At 47.1% G+C, this 19,875-nt stretch overlaps 2 protein-coding genes across 4 annotated transcripts in view; one reads left to right on the top strand and one right to left on the bottom strand.

Moving 5' to 3' along the window:
- Positions 1-19,875, bottom strand: part of SEC14L5 (SEC14 like lipid binding 5) — a 982,653-nt gene that overhangs the window by 916,734 nt on the left and 46,044 nt on the right. The gene's annotated exons all lie outside the window — the stretch shown is intronic.
- Positions 1,029-19,829, top strand: NAGPA (N-acetylglucosamine-1-phosphodiester alpha-N-acetylglucosaminidase). 2 transcript variants are annotated; one of them, XM_032770700.2, is made up of 11 exons: positions 1,029-1,192; positions 3,842-4,327; positions 6,452-6,591; positions 7,744-7,852; positions 11,017-11,145; positions 12,261-12,469; positions 13,374-13,421; positions 15,056-15,184; positions 16,081-16,212; positions 16,467-16,530; positions 18,113-19,829. In XM_032770700.2, the coding sequence occupies exons 1-11, from the start codon at positions 1,059-1,061 to the stop codon at positions 18,354-18,356; spliced, it is 1,824 nt and encodes a 607-aa protein (XP_032626591.1). In that variant the 5' UTR covers positions 1,029-1,058; the 3' UTR covers positions 18,357-19,829. The 2 variants fall into 2 exon arrangements, with proteins under 2 accessions (XP_032626591.1, XP_074925393.1); XM_075069292.1 differs by lacking the exon at positions 11,017-11,145.

A 19,875-nucleotide genomic window follows, 5' to 3' on the forward strand; every position in this document is an offset into this window, starting at 1 on the left:
GTGCCTGGTACTGTATCTAAAGCTGCCCAAGTCCAGAGCCTCTCCTCCCTTACTTTTCATTTTAAATTCTAGTGGGATCCACTTACCTCCCTTGCTAGCTTCAGCTAGAGAGGGGCACTGTCCATTTAGTCCACCCAATTCCTTCTCTGGGGGCTGCAAGGTGAGGTCACACCAATATCCCTAATCCAGTCTGGGGAAGTCTTCTGAAGGGGCTATCTGGGGCAAAGCCTTCTACTCCTTGGGCACATTTGTTCCCCATTCATAGTACCACCCCTTTTGGCTCACAGCAAGCTGCAGCATGGCTCAACTACCTATCCCTCCCTTTCCTGTTGATAGCTGCCAAGAGATTGCTGGGAAATGTAGTTCTTTCCCTGCTCCAGAGATGGTTCTATAGGCAGGGAGCTAGGCAAAGAACTACAGCTCGCAAGGTTATATCATATCACTGAAGATTAGGGCTCAAAGCCCCAGACAGATTTTTACCCCAATTCCCTGAATGCTCCCCTTGAGGGCTGAACTCAGAACCCTGGGTTTAGCAGGCCAGTTCTCAAACCACTGAGCTATTGCTCCCCACTTAGTTCTCACCTCCTGTGCTGGATCCCCAGTTGCTCCGTGGCTCTGCTTCTGCAGGGTTGTGAGAGGGGAGGAAGTGCGTTTAAAAAAAAAAAAAAAGAAAGGCTTGCTCCAATGCTGCCCCTGCAAATGTGCTGCCCCAAGCACCTGCTTGTTTTGCTGGTGCCTAGAGCTGGCCCTGTGGTCCGCGAGCCATTGACTACCAGTCTATGGTGAGTTTCCTCATAAGAGCATTGAGTAGGATAATAATATGGCACCAGTCCCTGGCACATTGGAAAAAAAGGTTGCTGGTTCCCCACATCAGATAGTTTGCTAAGCTCTGCTCCAGGGTCTGTTTGCAGCCTCCTACCTGCCTGGCCTCTGCGGGCGCAATACGGCCGGGCTGACACTAGGTGGCGCACAACCCACAGCTTGTCCCCCCTCCCCTGCGTGCTCTCTCTGATCACATGACGTGACTCACTGTCATGTGATCTTACGGCCCGCTCAATATGGCGGGCTCCACGTTGGCGGTGGAGTGCTCGGCCCGGAGCTGGGGGAGCCGGCAGCGGCCTGTGGCTGTTGTCGCCGCTTCCTTGGCGCTGCTCAGCTGGCTCCGCACAGCGCACGGCGACAGAGACGAGGGGTGAGTCTCTGGCCTCCCGGCTGGGCAGCTGGCGGCGCCTGTCCGGGCGGCGGAGCCGGCCAGTCCGGGTGTCCAGTCTGGGGAGGGGGCACACCCCGCCGCTGGTAACCCCGGTCCAGTTTCTTCATCCCCCCCCCCACCCCTTTCCTCGCTAATAAACTCGGCCAAGTTCCCGCTTCCCCCAAATCATCTACCCCTCCCCCTGTAGTGCTCTCATGGGACCAACTTAAAAGCATTTTTCTGTTCCTGACACGCGCGCTCTCTGCATCCGCTCCCTCCCCCCGTGTCTAGTTTGTTCCCCATAATAGTGCAGCAGGTTCCACCCAGAGGCGGGGGGTGTCTCGGCCGACCTGCGCCTTTCACACAGTCTAGGGAACGAACTTTGCTGTACTTAGTACTCGTGGAAAGTCCTGTCCCGACGTGACATGCACTTAGAGGGGAAATGAACTTTTAGCAGATCTTCCCTTGTCCAAACTGCCCCTGTCCTGACTTTAGTGTAGGAGCAAAAATATAACATTCCCTGCTTGTGGAGCCACAGCATAAAGCAAGCAAGCGAGACAAAAAAAAAAAGCCATTGAAGAGAAAGATTCCTGGAAATGAGTCTATGACTATTATAGTCTATAAGCTAAGTACTGTACTTTGTCGTTTGTCCGCTCTAGGAAAGAGAGAACATAGCAAGAAAGAACCCTTTGAGTGTTTTAGCTTTTACAGTCATGCCAGTAGTTGATTACTACCTAGCCTCCTTTCAGAAATGATTTCAACCAAATTATGCCTCATACATGTTGGTGACAAACCTGGACTAGTGCAACAATTGAACACCTACAGCTGGCACAACTGTTCTATAAGCATAGACCAGGGTTTGGGGAGTCTGAAGAAAACAGTGAGCTCTGTATGTCTCATCCTATAATTCCTTTACATTATGTTTTTTCTAAGGGCATGTCTACACTTAAAATGCTGCATGAGTGAGCTGCAATCCCATCAGCATAGTGAATCTACCTCCGAGAAGCAGTAGCTATGTTGGCCAGAAAAGGTCTCCTGATGACATAAGTGCTACCTATGCGGGCATAGGGTGGTATAACTAAGTCGTTACACGTGTAGATAGATTTTACACACTGCTGATTATGCCAATAAAGGTCTGTAATGTAGACCAGATCTAATTGTCTTGGATATTCAAGACAGGATTTCCTTGTATCAGTTACCTAATATTTCAGAGTTAATTTCCACTGTACAACTCTCCTTGTAATGTCTTTTTTACTATAGTTACTGACTGATATTCATATGCGAATTCATATGAATTCATAACCTCAGAAAACTATAAGATGCGTTTTTGGCACATATTATTCCCTTTTATCTCATGCTAAAGGCAATACAAAGTAACAACCTATTTACTAACCTTGAGTAAAGAATTTGGAATCCAGTTTCAGTGGTTTCCATCTATCAAAGCATGTGGAACATAAGACTGTTTAAAAAAAAAAAAAAAAAATTTGCATCACAGCCCCCTTCTGAGTTCAGCAAATCCTTTTATCCTGGGCATCTCCCACATTACCTATTCTCCCCCTCCCACCCCCCAGCCCCCGCTCATCTTGTCCACAATATGTTATCTAAGCTCTTTAAGAAAACTCCAATTGTTGCACCAACAGCTGCAATTGAACCCCTAGTACAGACAGGCTACAGATATTTTTGCCACTGTGACATTTAGCCCTGCTCTGATCATTTATGTGATGCATAGTTAAAAAATGCCTGCCCCCTGCCTATGCCATCACTCCCACTGCTGGTAGCGGAATAGTGACAGCAAAACAGTGCTAGTTTCCTTATCAGATAGAAGCTTAGGGATTTGAGACATTGGGTTCCATTCACTGCTCTGCCATATACTTTGAGTGACCTTGGGCAAGGCACTTAATCTTGTCTATACTTCAGAAGTTTTACTATTGTAACTATGTTGATTTAAAAGGAAAAAAAAAAAAAAGTCACACCCCTAACCAACATAGTTATGCCAGCAAAGCCCTAGTGTAGATGTAGTATAGCTTAGTTCACTTAGCCGAATTGGAATAAGCTGTACCAGTATACCACCATAGTTGCATGGATTGGGGGTGGGGAGAGGACAGAGTTGCCGCTTTAACTATGCCAGCAAAGTTAAAAGTGGCAAAAGTTTTAGGTGTAGACAAGGCCTTAGTGTCTCTGGATTTGTCTACCTAGGCTGCAGGAGCGAGTGTCCCAGCTCAGGTCGATAGACTTGGGTTTGCCTTGGTGCTCTAAGAATAGTTGTGTAGACAGCGCTTTGAAGTTGTGACTCAGGCTGGAGCTCGGACTTTGAAGCCCGCTCCCCCTTAGGCTTCAGAGTCTGAACTGCAACTTCAAGCTACTGGCTATATGCTTATTTTTAGAGTGCCAGCATGAGCCCCACAAGGCCAAAAGTCTATCAACCGGGCTGGGAGGCTTGCTGCCACAGCCTTTGTAGATGTAGCTCTGTGCCTCAGTTCTATCTGTAAGATGAGGATAGTAGCACTTCCCATGCAGGGATGTTGTGGGGCTAAACACATTAAGAAGACTGAGGTGCTCAGAGAGCCCTGTAAGTAGCTTAGACAGACGGAAAACAGACCAGCTGACTGAGAACTAGATTTCATAATCTCACTCATCTCTTCATTTCAGGGGTTCATTAAATGACGACTTGTTATTGCCATATCCTCCTTCCTACCACGGTCCTCGTCACCATCACAGGTACGTCAGAGACTGTCAAGCTGTCATGCATGGCAATGTAACTCATGAAACTTGGCCCAGCGACACTAGCACCAAACTTCCTGTGACTACGACAAAAGGATTCGTGTCTTACTTCCCGCCAGAGGGTGGGACACAAAGGGAAGTCTATGGCCACTTTACTTTTGTGAACAACCCCCTGAGAACCTTCTCTGTGTTAGAGCCTGGCGGCTCGGGAGGTTGCAATTCAAGCCGTCAGGCCACTGTGATAGAAACTGCAAGACGTGGCAGGTGCCTAGTGGCCCAAAATGGTGGCTACTTTGACATGGTCACCGGAGAATGCCTTGGGAACATTGTGAGCGATGGAAGGCTGGTGAGAAATTCCAGAGGCATGCAGAATGCGCAGTTTGGCATCAGGAAGGATGGCACCATGGTGTTTGGGTAAGGATCTGGGCGCTTTTCTGTGCCATTTTCTTCTTCTGAAAGGCTCAGTAATAAACATTAAGGCAGAAAGTGCCCCCCTAGGAATTGGCTTCTGGACCTTCCCCTACTATAACAATGGGGATTTTTAATCCCATACATTATAGAATGTCTCCTTATTGAAAGGAAGCACTGGCAGTGTGATCTATCAGAGCAGCTTCATAGAAAGGCCGGATATTTTTCCAGGGCTGGATGCAGCTTATCAAGATCAATACTAGGGCTTCATGTATTCACCTAGCAGCTTCATTTTTTTAAAAAAATTACTATATAACATTGTTGGAAGGACAAAAGGGATATGAAAGTTTTGTGGAAATAGTTGTTTCCCTGGAATAATACCATGCAGATAAAGGATCACATTTACAGACTGTTCCAAACAGCCTTCATTTTTGCATGTGCAATTTCTGTACTATGCATTGCATAGGGAACTGATTAGGCATACGCCTGTAGAACCAATTTCTCTTCTGTCTGTAATGGACTCTGTACACAGAAGTTGTGTAACTATCACTTTTACATACAATTAATTGTAGAGAAACAGAGCCCATCTATTAAAAAAAGTGGTGCATGCCTAGGTACTATGAAGACTTTCCCAATCTTGCACTGGTTCATTTAAACTTGGAACGCCATGTACACTATGGTCTATTGAAGAGTAAGATTTATCTTTTTAATTCAGGGCTTTGTAGTTCAGTTGGACATTTTCCCAAAAGATCTGCTCTAAAAATCATTTTGGAAAGGTTCTCTGGCCTGTAATATACAACAGGTCAGGCTAGACGATCACAATGGATCCTTCTGGCCTTGGAATCTGAATCACTAGCCTTGGAGCCAGTCACTCATCATTTCTACACCTGGCTCTGCTCCAGACTCTGCTCTCTGACCTTGGGCAGGTCCCTTAGGTGCTGGATTTCAGTGGTGCTGAATACCCACAGTTTGTTAATTTCCTCTATGCTTGTGAGTGCTTGGTACCTCAGGAAATCAGGCCCTCAGCTTGCCAGTGCCTCAGTTTCTCACCAATCAAAAGGAGATGATGCCAACCTTCCAGGAGAGTGGTGAGAATCAGTGTTTGTAAATATGTATTAAACGTACAAATTAGACAGTCCCTCTTCAGAAATGTTGAATATTGTGGATTTTCAAGTACATGGTGCATTATATCCAGCACAGATAGTGAAGGATAGTAAAGTATTCTTCCAAAATAAACTTAAGACACTTTCTGCATTCCCTGGGCCAGATGGGATGCATTTGACATGAATTGTGAAGGGTTTTCTCACAATGCCATGAGAGCCATTCCAATGCTAAATATGCTCACTTTTAATCACGCTTGTATTCATGATGCTTTGTTTTTTCAATGAATGTTTGTATGAATAAGAACTCCTGTGGATGGCCACGCCCACTAGCTGGCCTGGAGGTTGTAGCCAGGAATGCCTTTTGCAGCATTTGCTCTGCTTCCAAGAATGTTGGTTTGGGTTTTTTTTTGTGAAGGCTCCTTCCCATAATGCAATGCAGGATCTGTCCACACAGCCTTAGGAGTCCTGGGACTGATTCCATGCCTTGCAAAACCCATCTGACCCAGGCCAGTGTGGATTCTCAACTCATTTTCACTGCCAGGTTAAACTTAGCCTATTTAGGCTCTTTTAAACCTGGAGCTGCTGTTGTACAATATTTAACACATTGCTAGTGGAGACAGGGCCCGAGGCTCTGCCTGTGCTTGAAAATTGACATGTTTCTGCCTGTGGGGATGGTTCTGTCCCGAGTAAGGTGTTTTGCCATAATCTCCCTACCACTGCTCCTCTGGTTCAGCTCTCCTGGCGGTACCAATGGCAGGAGCTCTAGCATACACAAGGGGCTGGTGGTCACCTGGGTATTACCCAGCATGTTGTATAGATTTGTTCTCAGCAACGTTCAGTCCATTGCTTCTGAAACAGTGCCGAACATAGCTTGAGCTACACATATGGTCACATTTTTTTCCAGAACTAGTTGAGCTGCCTGTTGTCAGCAGTGAATGGATTTCCTAATGTAGACAAGACAAGTGGCATCACTAAAGGTTTTTGGGCACCTTGATGAACCACCTCACTCCTCTGGTCTCTCTCCCAGGTACCTGTCGGAGGAGGATGTTTTGGATCAAGTCAACCCATTTGTGCAGCTGGTAAGCGGCGTAGCCTGGCTGCTGAGAGATGGAGAAGTGTATGTCGCTGAGAGTAAGACAGCGGAGTGTGACAAGACTCAAACCACAGGTAAAGATCCTAAGCTACTGCCTCCAATCTGCTGATGAGCCGCCTTGTGAGGAGGTTGTAAATGGGCATCTTGGTTTCAGAGCTATAGATTGTGTCTGCACTGGTACATGCCACCCTAATTGTTGGCCATGGGTGCACCTGCAAACAGTTGTGCATCTGCAAGTGTAAACAGAGCTAAACTTTCCCATACTGCTTTGGGAGGATCAGATGGTGGGTATAGCTTGTGCTGCATTGTAATGGAACCAGAATCATTAACATTTCTCTCTGTTGTTACTACCAGCACAGCTGCACAGTTGGTGACAGCAGTGGGCTATCTGCTGCCATTTTAGACACCAAGCCACCTAATCCTGCTCAGAATAGGCCTAGACAGCATAATGGTTAACGTGCCAATGGTTGCTGGTGTCACGGCAGCACTAGCATTACCACCAGTGCTGCGGGTGGGGAAGCTGAAAATAAGCCTCACTCAGAGAAGGAGAGTTATTTTGTCTAGGTTGTGAGGCAAAGCACCCCAGTGCCCATGCCAATCTAGTAATGTGTGGGAGTGGGAGGATTAACAGGTCACACCCATAAACTGATGTTCAGCCAGTATCTGGACACTATCTTTTCCTATCCCCCACCTCAGTAGCTGCTGTAACAAGATACAACAGTTGGAGCTCTCCCCTGGAAGTTTGAGAGAGCGGGGAGCAGCCGCCTGGACTGTGAACTCGGGAGTAGAGACTGTCTTCCAGATCCACATCCATTGGGCCCTGATGCTGATTAGAAGTTTTGAGTGCTAGAAATAATAATAATATCCAGTCAGTCCTTGGCCTGAGGGTGCCAGCAAGGTGCCCTATTTTAGTGTGAATTCTTCTCCATGGAGAAGTAGATTGAAGTCAGAAACTCATTTCACAAGAGCAGTCACCATCAACCTGGGCTGCAGCTTAACCTGTGACCCAGAGGTGAAGGGCACCATATTCCATTCCCAATCTCCCCAAGCCAGCCAGTCTCTTTTAACAAGAGTGGTTATAGGAATTAGGAATGAAAATTTCCATGTGAGGTTAGATGGGGAAGGTTGAAGTTAAGTTAGTAACTAATGCTCAGTCTTCTCCAACTAGAAGAGTCTGTAAAGTCAGCTCTTTCACCTGCCTGTGGATTATCCTTTTTCCCATGCAGGGTCCTTTGACAAGTTCATCAATGTAATATCTGCCAGGACGGCAGTGGGACATGACAGGCTCGGGCGACTGATCTTGGTTCATATGGATGGACAGACTGATGTGAGGGGGTAAGGCTGAGGACTCGTTCTTTAATAAACTCATGGGGCAGGCAAAGTATCAAACGGATTGATCTGGCATCACTGCCAGTACTGAGAACAGCATCACATCCCATGTTTAGTAAAGTCAGGTGTAAGTTTTAGGCACCGTATAAAAGTTTGTGGTGATAAAGAGGCAGAGTCAGGCACTCTGAGTTAATGAGGGAACAACCCTGCAGGGCTCCATTACAGCTAGTAGGGCCCTGTTTAACCAGTTGGGCTTCTGATACCCCACTCTCCCTTCTAAATCCACTACTGCAGACAGAGAAGAACCGATGCTGGATCTTTCTGCTAAAATGATCTCAAGTGAAGTTACGTGTTGGCATTGATGTTGCCATCACTAGGCTTCAGAGTGTAGGTTTGATTGTGATGAATAAGGATAATTTTCTCCTGTCTCAGCAGTGGAGAGCGAGATACTGCTGTCATTGACATTCATGATAATTTTGCTGTTCATTTCAATGGGAACAGATTGGACCTATTGTTTTCAGTTGTCTGCAGAGCTATCCAGACAGTGCTGCATTTGCATGGTTCCCCCACACCTCAGTTAAGAGTTAGAAGTGTAACTTTTTAAAATGGAAGCTTACTCTGTCCTGGAAGCTAGATGTATGATGCGTGTCCTAGTCTATAACTGCCTTCTCCCTCTGGCACTCTTGAATAAAACCCGAGAGAATTTAAAGGTATTGGAGCCGATCAGCCATGGTGTAACTCTCTGGCTTAAAGAGAGCTACACCGGGCTAAATTAGGAACAATAAACGGATGCTGCCAACTTGAAATGGAGTCAGTTTAAGACTAAAGTGCTTAATCTGAAAAAGATTTGGGGGTCATGGTGGATAATCAGCTGCACGTGAACTCCCAGTGTGACACTGTGGCCAAAAGAGCTAATGGAATCCTGCGATGTATAAACAAGGTACTCTTGAGTAGGAGTAGAGAGGTCATTTTACCTCTGTATTTGGCACTGGTGCAGCTGCTGCTGGAATACTGCACCCAGTTCTGGTGCCCACAGTTCAAGAATGATGTCGACAAATTAGAGAGGGTTCAGAGAAGAGCCATGAGAATGATTTAAGGATTAGAAACCTGCCTTATCCTGACCCAAAGAGCTCGATCTATTGAGTTTAACAAAGAGAAGGTTAAGGGATGACTTGATCACACAGTCTGTAAGTATCTACACAAGGAATAAATATTTAGTAATGGGCTCTTCAGTCTAGCTCAGAAAGGTAGGACACAATCCAATGGCTAGAAACTGAAGCTAGACAAATTGAGACTGGAAATAAAGGCATAATTTTTTAACTGAGAGAGTAATTAACCATTGGAACAATTTACCAAGTTGTGGTGGATTCTCCATCACTGACTGTTTTTAAATCAAGATTGGATGTTGTTTGAAGAGAGAGGTCTAGGAATTATTGTGGGGAAGTTCTCTGGCCTGTGATATACAGATCAGAGGTTCTCAAACTGGGGGGCATGGAATGTATTCTGGGGGGGTAAGACATGAGAAGCTTGAGGGAAGGGGGGAAGATAGACACTTACTGCGCGCACTTTACCCACAGCAATGAATAACTAGCAAAGCTGATTCCTCCAGCCATATCAGGTCGTCAGATGGCGCTGTGCATTTTGATGGATTTCTGTTAAGCTTGCATAGCATTATACAAAGTCATTGCCATCTGTTTGCTACGACCCACTGTGCACATTTAACTGTAAGCATGGACCACAATCAGAGTTTTGCTTTTGCTCTTTTTACATTGGAGCGTTTGCGCATTCGGAAAAAAAACAAACAACTCAAATGAAAAGCAAAGAAGCCAAAACTGATTCAAGGGAAGCACCGCATATATTGGTAGATGTACCTGTGTGGTGGACACGTATATGACTACAGACACGAAGGGGGGCACGATCAAATAAGTTTGAGAACCACTAGACTAGATGATCTCAGAGGTGCCTCCTGGTCCTGAACCCTGAATTTCAGGCCCTGCACCTGCTGCCAGCTTTCCCTGCCGGCGTTTGAAAGTTTACAGTAACCTTTTCCGATAGTCAACTATGTCTTTTCCCTGTGAGGGACCCATCCAAGCAGCAGGGGAAATGGCCAACTAGACAGGAGGAAACAATTAATTTGACTCTCCCCACAGTGCTGTCACGTTCGTGAAGTAGAACTGGAGGGGGAAATTTTCTCAGCTCTTTCAGGGATAGTCCTCTCAGATTTACCACTAGAAGGGATAACATCTTTTAGACAGAGGCATGACTTATGTGGACTCTGTCCCTTTTCAGGTTCTTCTGATAGACAGAAGAACCACCTTCCATGCTGCCTGAGCGCTCGTCTGCACCAGTAGAGCTGCATCAAGTGAGAACCGCTAGCATCACCCCAGGGTGTACAATTGACAAGCACTGGGGGTCTGAGCTCAGTTTTGAATTCTTTCCATTGGTGGAGCTCTCCCAGGCTGGGGTTTTCCACTGTCATAGCTACCGTAGTGCAAAAATCCAAGGGTAGCCATTTCACTCCTGTGTTTCCAGGGCCACAGCTGTGAGTAGGCTTGGCAGGATTCAATTTTTTTGATAAATGTCAGTAAACATCGATTCCACCATAGACACAACCTGACAAAAGTATTTGTATCAAAGTTTCCAGATAGGCAAAGTAGGGAAATGTTGCTTGAGACGTTATTAGAGTTGGATTTAGGGATCTTTACTCTGTATATTTTGACATGTGATGTTGACAGTTTGTGTCAATGGTTATAAAGCTTTAACTTTTTGAAGGCTAACATCTGCTGTCATTAAATCATTGTTGCCTGACCCTTCTCCCCCATAGTTTTAAACAATTGTGAAAATAGACAAAAAAAAATAAAAAATGCTTAAGAATAAACAGATATTATCCATCCAAATTATATTAAAAAAAAAATCAAATTCTGCCAAGCCTAAATATCAGTTATATCCACTGGCCACCAGCAGAAATGTTTGCTTCATCTGTAAGAAGACTGTCTGAAATCTAAACAGATTTTAGACTCTATGAGAACCTTCAAGAAGTGGTGCTGAATAAACCCAGTTCAAGAATTCAGAGACCCTCCAGATGATCTGTGAGGCTGCTATACTTTGCCCCAGAGATGGCTCCTGCATCCCTGGGTGCTAAACTGCAAAAACTGGTTTTTGTTTTGCAGCCTCAATCTGTGGGAAATGGCCAACTTCCTAAAGCAGCAGGGTGTCGTGAATGCTATCAATCTGGATGGTGGAGGTTCAGCCACTCTGGTTTTAAATGGAACCCTTGCGAGTTATCCGTCGGATCACTGGTAGGCGCTGGATGGTGAAAACCATGGGAACACCTCAGCTTCCCAGTTCGTTGCCTGAGGAGCTCTCCTCTACATAGACAAGATCTCTGTGGGAACCACTCCAGAGTCACAGGGCTAAGAGTGGGTTGGACTCCAACTGACTTTCCTGTGAAATGCACCTGCTTCTTCCAGGAACGAATCTGGTCCTTCGTGCTGGTCTGTGTGTATGGAAGGATGAGGGAACTGTATTGCTCTCTGACCTGCCTGGAACGTCACAGAAATAACTTGATGTCTTGATGCAAAGTACCAGTCCAGACATCAGTCATGAGATAGCTAGACTAGTAAGAGTTATGAATCCCAGCAGGTTCCACCCCCTTCCTCTCTTTCCGGGGCAGAAGAGTTGAGTAGCAAGCAAGAGGCAATATTTTTCAAAGACCTTATCTGTTCTGCCAGGCTATAAAGGGTCCCATTAGTCCTTGGAAGAGTAGGTGATGGCCCTAGACTTAAGTGCTCCATCCCCTTTTGCGCTATGTGCCAGCTGGCTACCTAGCAGCTGTCATCCACCCCAGAGGTGACTGTATTTTGATGGTGGCTCTCTGGGAAATGCCTTGGGCTTTTTCAGGCAGAAGTGCTCTGTGTAACTATGATAATGATTGTTTTAAATTAGCATATTCAAGGTCTGTACTTCTCACCTTGTACGTGAGAGGGAATAATCAGCATTTGAAGCATTAGGAGTTTGCACAGGAAAAGTGTGTGACGGTTTTTCTTTGAGTGAGTGACTAATGGGATTTGGTGTGATTACCTAATTTTCCCAAGTGCTCTGGTATTACACAATCTTCACCATCATCAGGCTGCTGGCAGAGCTATCAAATAGGGCTGTGACTGAAATGGGGATCAAATATGAAGTGGCTGGCAGCTGAGCGACAGCTCCATGCACTTTACTAATGTGCTAGCTGATCCAAAAACCAGCAGAGTCCTGGGTGTGTTTCCCTGTTGGAGGACTTAGTGATCCTGGCTTTCAGGTTTTGCCAGTATTTGCACAGTTCACCCCTCCTCCACTCATGCCATAGGGCTATAGGAACAGAGAAGCTTTCACGCCCCAGCCTTTGCTCATGGGAACTGCCTTTTGTCCTCAGCAAGTCCGACGCCATGTGGCGTTGCCCTCGGAGCGTCTCGACAGTCATGTGTATCCACGAGCCTGCTTGCGAGCCTCCAGACTGCAGTGGGCATGGGCACTGCGTGCTGGGAGAGTGCCAGTGCACTGGGGACTTCTGGAGAGGACCAGATTGCAGCGTTCTGGACTGCGGGCCTTCCAACTGCAGCCAGCGTGGCATCTGCACTGAGTGTAAGCCACCCCTATTTACAAAGCGAGCCCATTGCAACAGGGGGTGGGTGTGTTACTAGTGTCACACGCTAGTATGTCGTCATTACCAGCTAGGGCGGCAATGGGTAGGGAGGGAGGTGCAGCTATTGTGGGTGTTGGGTCTGTAGAGATTGGCCAGGTAGTGGTGCTAACATTCATAGGTCATATCTGCCACCTTGTCAGAGTAGGGGAACCTCTCCCGCCTAGCACCACACAGTAACAAGGCTGAGCTCCTAGCAGTCCGAGAGAGGTTCTGGACCACTGAAGAGAGAGCCTCTTGTGAACATTTCCCCTCCCAGGGCTCTTCCACATCCCTGTATCGCTCCAGGAACTGCAGAGCTTGTTACATGATGAAACAGCAGGGCAGTCACCTCCCTGGACTACTCCTGCCTTGCTGAAATACCACACTGGAGCCTTTCTACTTAAGCGTCACCAGTGACTTCCATTCTAATGATCCTGAGTGATTCCTCCCACAAGCTCCCAGCACAACCATCAGAAACCCCCATAGAAAAAGTACCTTTTGACTGACTGCAGCCCTCTCAAGAACATGGCTTGCTCTAGCCAGCCCCGTCACTTGTGCTCTGCATACAGAAAATGCCTCCAGTATCAAGCACCTGTGCTCTGCTGAGAACTGAAGTTGTCTTCCCTAGAGAAGAGAAGAGAGCTGCCCTTACTCCAGGCTCTGCTGAAAGCCAAGCCTTTTATAGCAGCAGCTGCAAATGAGCCCAGCTGGTCCACTCCCTGGCTTTCTGGAGGGGAGTGTGTGTTAATCCTTGTCTTGATTTCCAGGTGCATGTTCTAAGTGGGGGCATTGGTTTTTCAAGCAGCTCATAGTCTCTCTGCTGGTCTCAGCTGCAGTGCCTGATTTGTGTTTCCTTCTTCGCAGCTGGGTGCCTCTGTGATGCTGGCTGGATAGGCAGCAATTGCAGCGAAGGTAACTCCAATTTGTATTGTAATCTTGTTCTTTATGACTATGGAGGGGACTGCGTTGTTATAGGGTGCTGTCTGCCTGACGCCTGCAGCAGTGGGGAAGCGTGGTTCTATTGACCCTATCTAACATCCACACTGTTCTGTAAGGGCGAGCTGCAAAAGAGACAACAGGGTATGTGGTCCTTTTTCTGTTGCACCTTTAGGGTACATAGTGACCTGCAATGGGTTTGCTACATTTTTTCCCGTTAGACACAGCCAGAATTTCCAAGCTGTGGTTCCTGGTCAGCTGGGTCTGAGAACTGCAGATTGCGAGCTTCCTGCTTTTTTAAATGCAGGGTGGGAAGTGTGGATTCAGCCTCTAAACCAGGATAAGGTCTCCTCAAGTGTTGTAGTTAAATAAGTTTTAAGTAGTGTGAATAAATTACTGCCCCTCTCAGGTTTTACCTTCTTAATGATGATGTCACCACCCTCCTGGCTCTCCAACCCTCCCAAGAGTTCCCTGGGGTACAGCATTAGAGCAGCAATGAGGAAGGGAACGTGTGTGAGAGCTGACGGGTCTGGGATGGACACATGATCAGAAGTGCTGGGGGGTGGAGGGGGGTTGTTTTTAAAACGCCTTTTATTAAACAGCCCAACTCAGCATAATCACCCAGCTAGCAGCGTCTCTGTGGCCTCACCATGAGCAACACACCTGGCACGGGCATTGGAGCCGCAGGTGCTCAAATCATCAATGGGAGCTGAGGAGATCTGTGACTTCAGCAGGCACCAGTTAACTCAAGTGCCTTCGAGAGCCCTTGGGAAGTCTTTGCCCCTGCCCAGGCCTGGGGATAGTCCCTGAACTGCAGGGCCCCTCAGCTTTCCTGAAGGTCCCTCACATATCCACAAGGTTCTCAGCTGTTATCCTCTGACAGAGCCAGCCTGTGGTGAGCACAGGGGTTGAGGAGGCTTGTCCAGCACCAGCTGGGGATTCCTCACTGGGATCGATTGCCCATTAAAGGGGAGGAGGGAAACAGCTACAGCAAGGTATCAAGTATCAAAGGGGTAGCCATGTTAGTCTGGATCTGTAAAAGCAGCAAAGAGTCCTGTGGCACCTTATAGACTAATAGATGTTTTGGAGCATGAGCTTTCGTGGGTGAATACCCACTTCGTCAGATGCATATATTCACCCATGAAAGCTCATGCTCCAATATGTCTGTTAGTCTATAAGGTGCCACAGGATTCTTTGCTTATTTTACAGCAAGGTAGGAGTCCTGTCCAACCTCTTCACCTGCTCTGGTGGCACTCCTTTCTCTGGGCACTTAATCAGAGGCATAAAGAGCAGAGTCATCCCCCCTTTTATCCTTAACGTGAGCCCCCTGCAAATGGATCTCTTCCTTCTCCTGGCATGCCCTGCTCCCAGCTGAGGCAGGTTTGCTCCACTCTGGCACAGGGCATGTGCCTGGTTTTCATTCACTTTGCTGGTTGCTTAGCAGCCGATTGGCTTGTAGTAGGTGCTGTGGTGTCCCGTCCTTGTGTAATGAACACACAGTGAATAGGGAGAGTGGTGGGGAAGGGGTGCTAGCTTGTTGATATGGAGAATTCTAGCTGCTCTCGGCATGGCCAGTAAGAGAACCCTGATGAGTTTGTGATTGCCTGCAGCATGTGCTAGCGGCTCCTATGGGGATGGCTGCACCCAGAAATGCCTCTGTCAGAATGGTGGAGCGTGTGACCCTGTGCATGGATCCTGCACCTGCCCGGCCGGTTACCAAGGAGCCACCTGTCAGCAAGGTGACAGCTCTTCCCAGTAGTGCTTTGTGCGTATGAAGAGTTTAAATGTCCTGTATGGAGCAACCCTGTGTTCAGACTAAGGAAGACATGAGCTTTGCCCCACAGGGCTCAGTCCAGCCCAGGTAGAGGCTCTCCATTTGGGTCATGTTAATGCAGAAAGGTCAGTCTTACAGCTGGGCTAGGGGGCTGCCTTTTACCTACAAAATGCTGTTTAAAAATGTAACGCTTTATTTTGTAACTGGAAGCAACTGGCTCTTTCCCTGTGTGCTTTCAAAACCAGGTGAACTCTCACCTAATTCACAGCTGGCCTGACAAATGGACCACCTTTCAGCCAGAAAGCTGTAAATCTGACAAAGCCAAAGGCAGCTGACCATGACCTCTTAATTCTGGGTGTCGCGCCACGCATGTACCTAGTGTGAGTCGATGAGTGTTGAAAGTCTGACCTTTGCACTCTCCCTTTAATGGCTGATTTGCCTCTAGCTCTTATTTCTTAGCTTGTGTAACTACACCTGCTCTTATTAAAACATCTAATGCTGGTGTGAATCTTGCTTTCTGCCTCAAGATCCTGCTGCAGGGAGTTGCACAGATTAATTACACTGTGCTCTTTTAATTTTTGTCACCTTGTTCTCATAAAATGCTTGTTCTTCCAAACTAAATCATGGCCTCTAAATCATTCCCTAGGTGCTCAGATTCTATGGGGAGGGAGACTAGACAAGTTAGAGAAAATACCCTGGGGAAATAATGCTCGTTTAAACGTTTCTGAACAATTACTGTACGTACAACGGCTTTAGTGGGACATGCATGGCTGAGGTAACGTGCCTTGTGCTGATGTGGAAATCCCAGCCTGCAGGGAGTATACCCTCTTTCTTTGTAATCAACTGACCTTAATTCCTCAGAGTGCCCCATAGGCTGGTATGGGCCAAACTGCCAGGAGCTGTGTGACTGCGAGCATGGCTGTCCTTGTGACCTGGAGACGGGCAGCTGTAATATCACCTATGAGGACAGCCTGCAGGACAAGTTATCCAGAGGTATGTCCCGTACTGCCTCTTTGCGTGGTTCTCTTTGGCTACACGACGCAGCAGATTTACCGTGTGACACTGATGTGACCTTAGAGACCGAAGCTTGTCTCACTTGTGATTAGCTCCGCGGAGCTATGAGCCAAGCTGCCGCCACCTTGGCTAGCTAATGCTTTCCCCGGCACTTCGCTTGGGCTTGTTTGGTGTGAGGCAGTTCCACCCCAGCCGTGCCTGTTTCCTTCACCTGTTGTCATCTTGTCTTCTAGCTGGCCACTGTCTGGCTTTCCACATGGTTCAGGCAGGGAGTGACAAGAAACCCCTTCTCACAGAGTAAGTGTGCAGTGTTTGGTTATATATGAACAAATGATAGAGCAGCATCTGCCCCCCGCCAGTTGGCCTTTTGTGGGGAGGATGGCCATGGAATATGAAAAGCTCCTGCTTCATTGTATATAATACATGTGCTTGCCCTGGAATCTCTGTACTTAGCTCATCAGGCTTCTGCTTAAGCACCAAATTCACAGGAGGGAGCTGCCCCTAGGCTCCGGAGTGTGTCTAAGCTGGCTTTGAAAGCCAGCCTCAAGTTGTGGGGCTACAAGCAAGAGCTATGGCCCTGCTGCTCTGGCACAAGACTAGAGGGGACGGTCAGGGCAACCAGTGCTTAACAGCGGTCATGGGAGGGCCAGGGTGTGCCCTATCCTCCCTCCTTTCACATACTGTTCAGGCACCAGCCAGCCTGTAAATAATACTCAGGGAGGCCCCTGGCTTTGGGGAGGGAGATGAATCATGATCCATCTTCACTTTGGCTAAGCTCTTGGGGGTAGATTGTTAATGACCTCTGTAATTGTAAGACAAGAGCTTTGTTCTCCTCTGGCCTAGCTGCAGCAGGGTTTGCACCACAGGGGATTGGTGGAGAAAGGTCTCTCACATATGCTGTTGCAATATGCTGCAGCATTTAGTGCAATATTGGATTGCAAGTCCTCCAGCTCCATTAGCTCTGAACTGCAAGTAACTTGTGTAGGGAAGTAGAGCTCCATGCACACAGTATCCAAAGGAACCAAACAGCCACTGTAAACAGTGGATTAAACACCCTTAGCCTACTTTTTGCCCTGTGTTGCACTTTATTTCCAGCTTCTGGGCACGTTAATTTTGATTCTAGAATTGCAGACCATCCAGCTGCAGCAGCATTGTCTGGTGTTTGTATTACTGATGAGGAGAGACTAGACCAGCTGCACTGCTAATGATGGGCCTCCACATTTAAAGCCATTCACTTACTTTTACTGCAAGGAGCCACAACTAACCCTATGTTCTGGTTCCTGTTAGTGAAATGAGAGAACCACTTCAAGTACCCCCTGTTCTGCTTTTGTTATGAATAAGGTTAAGATTTTGTCACAGGTATTTTTAGTAAAAGCCACAGTCAGTACACAATAAATCACAGAAGCGCAGGAGCCCCACTCCCTTAGAGGTTGAAGTCCTGGAGGTCACCTAAAATCACAGAATCCATGACCTTCCTGATCTCTGGGACCAGCTCATAGCCTTAGTTATAAAACAAATTGAGCACTCCTGTACTTGCTGGAAACAGCGGGGGCCAGCAGCCATTCATTCATCTTTCTTCTGTGCCTCAATCATTTCACACAACAGAACATGCTTTTCACTAAGCCCACCCTTTCTGTCTGCCACAGTCAGAGCTACTGCTGGAAGGGAGAGCCTAAAGGTCAGTGTTAAAGGAAGAGGACAACCACTGTGAGGGGCTAAAAGCACCCACTTAAGTCACTGTGAGAAGCAAGACCTTAGGCTGCAGCAGTGGTGCAGCCAGCCAGAAGCCACATACCTGAAATCTGCTGCATAGTTACAGATGTACTAAAACATGCAGTGCTGCATTTCTGAGAGTGGGTTATTCTTTCCTCTCTCACAGGAGAACCTGGATCTGCTTCACCTCATTCTTGGGGCTGTTGCTTTTGATCAGTGTGGTAGGAAACCTGAGGCTAGTTCTCAGGAGCCGGGCAGCAGAGCGCTGTGAACGTGGTGACTACATGTACCATCCACTGAAGGAGATGAATGGAGAAGCCAGTCATACATGCCCTTCTGCCTCTTTGGAGCGGTACCAGGCAGAAGACACTCAAGATCAAAGCCAGACAGAGACTGAAGCACTCATTTAACTTTACAGGTGAGGAAAGGCTTGAGATATTCTCCCCAGCTGTGGTACTGGCTTTCAGCATTGAGGACCTACCAAGGGCTGCTTCGTCCTGGAATGAGAAGCTAGTAACTTGCACAGAACAGCAGCAAGAAGGGGCACAAGGTTGTATTCACAAAACGTGTGACTATGGGCTCAACCCAGCAGCTGCCTCCGTTCTTACCACTCCTCAATCAGTAATCTCTCAGTTCCCTTCATGGGTCTGGTGCTCAGGAGAGAGAGGGGACATGAGAAGCCCTGTGCAACAGCAGTAACTGCTGCTCTACCATGGAGAACAGGGGCCTGTAATAACTGTGAGGGTTGGTCAGTAGTCACTGCATTAGTTGCACGTGGATAAGGAATTCCCTGCCCAGCAAACTGAGCCTGATTAAGTAATGACAATGAGAAAAAAACTAAAGAAAGGTCAGTGGAAATCCAACATGCAGTAGCCCACAGGTTCTCTCGCTTTGGGCCAGTTCTCCCACCGCGGCACATTCCATAGTTGAGCAGTATGGCTAGAACATGGTCACATGTGGCTTGTTTCACTGAAGCTGTGTTTCTTGCAATTTGGGCTGGAAGGCATTTCTTTCACTAGGGGTCGAACTTGTCTGGCACAAGCTGGTTGTTCTGGTTGGCAGCCATAGTGAGGGATGTATTACATTTTTGATAGGGTCATAAACAGTGTCACGTGAAAAGCCTTTTTTGTCAGCTCCCAAAAGTCTCACTCCTTCAGGGCATGTAGCGCCCTGTCTTCACTGTAAAGGGGGCAGGTTGTTGCACTGTGACCAGAGGTGACACTCTGCTCTGGGGATTTTAAGTGATTCTGCTCCCCTCGTTAGAAAAGGTCAGTTTAGCTGGGGCTCACTCTCTGGACCTGGTCCTGTGCTGTCCCTGGGGCAGCGAAGAGTAACTCACCTCGAAGGAAAAGCCTCAAGGCAACAGCACACACAGGCTACATCGAGGTGGAACACTTGAGTTAAATCGTATGCTAATTGTGCGAGGGGTGGCATCTAACTTCTTTATTCCCAACCATGTTCCAACATGGTAGGTGCTGAAGGCTTCAGTCACTGCTGTAAAAATTGCATTTGCCCTCTGAGTGCAGAAAGTTGCTTAATAGAGAGGACTGAGGTTCAGTAGATTTTAAAGTTGTCAAAGCTAGTAAACCTGTCGGGTGGAGGTTGATGATTTTTCTCGGCCAATGAGTCTTTGTAGACTAAAAGGGCTTTTTAGAAACATGTTCATTAAGGCAAGTAATTAGCCTGCAATGTGCCTCTGGCTGCTCCAAGGTGGGCTTAAAGCACCTTGAATATGCACTTAAATCATTTTTATTGTGACTCTCCCCATAAGCAGAGCTCGTGGAGTTTTTATGCCATATTTGAAGAGTCAGATCAGTCTGTACATTTAAGAATTGATTTGCTATTGGTTACTTAACACTTGAATAAACAAACTCAATTAGTAAGTGACTGTTTGAACTCTTAATAAACCAGTATTCTATCGCACACTGA

Source organism: Chelonoidis abingdonii, chromosome 9 (assembly GCF_003597395.2).
Source record: "Chelonoidis abingdonii isolate Lonesome George chromosome 9, CheloAbing_2.0, whole genome shotgun sequence".
In the NCBI taxonomy this organism is placed as follows: domain Eukaryota; kingdom Metazoa; phylum Chordata; order Testudines; family Testudinidae; genus Chelonoidis; species Chelonoidis abingdonii.

Coding starts and splice junctions, on each gene's coding strand:
- NAGPA (XM_032770700.2), top strand. CDS start 1,059: ATGGCGGGCTCCACGTTGGCGGTGGAGTGCTCGGCCCGGAGCTGGGGG. Junction 12,470..13,373: donor GCGTGGCATCTGCACTGAGT/GTAAGCCACCCC, acceptor CCTTCTTCGCAG/CTGGGTGCCTCTGTGATGCT. Junction 15,185..16,080: donor AGGAGCCACCTGTCAGCAAG/GTGACAGCTCTT, acceptor TTAATTCCTCAG/AGTGCCCCATAGGCTGGTAT.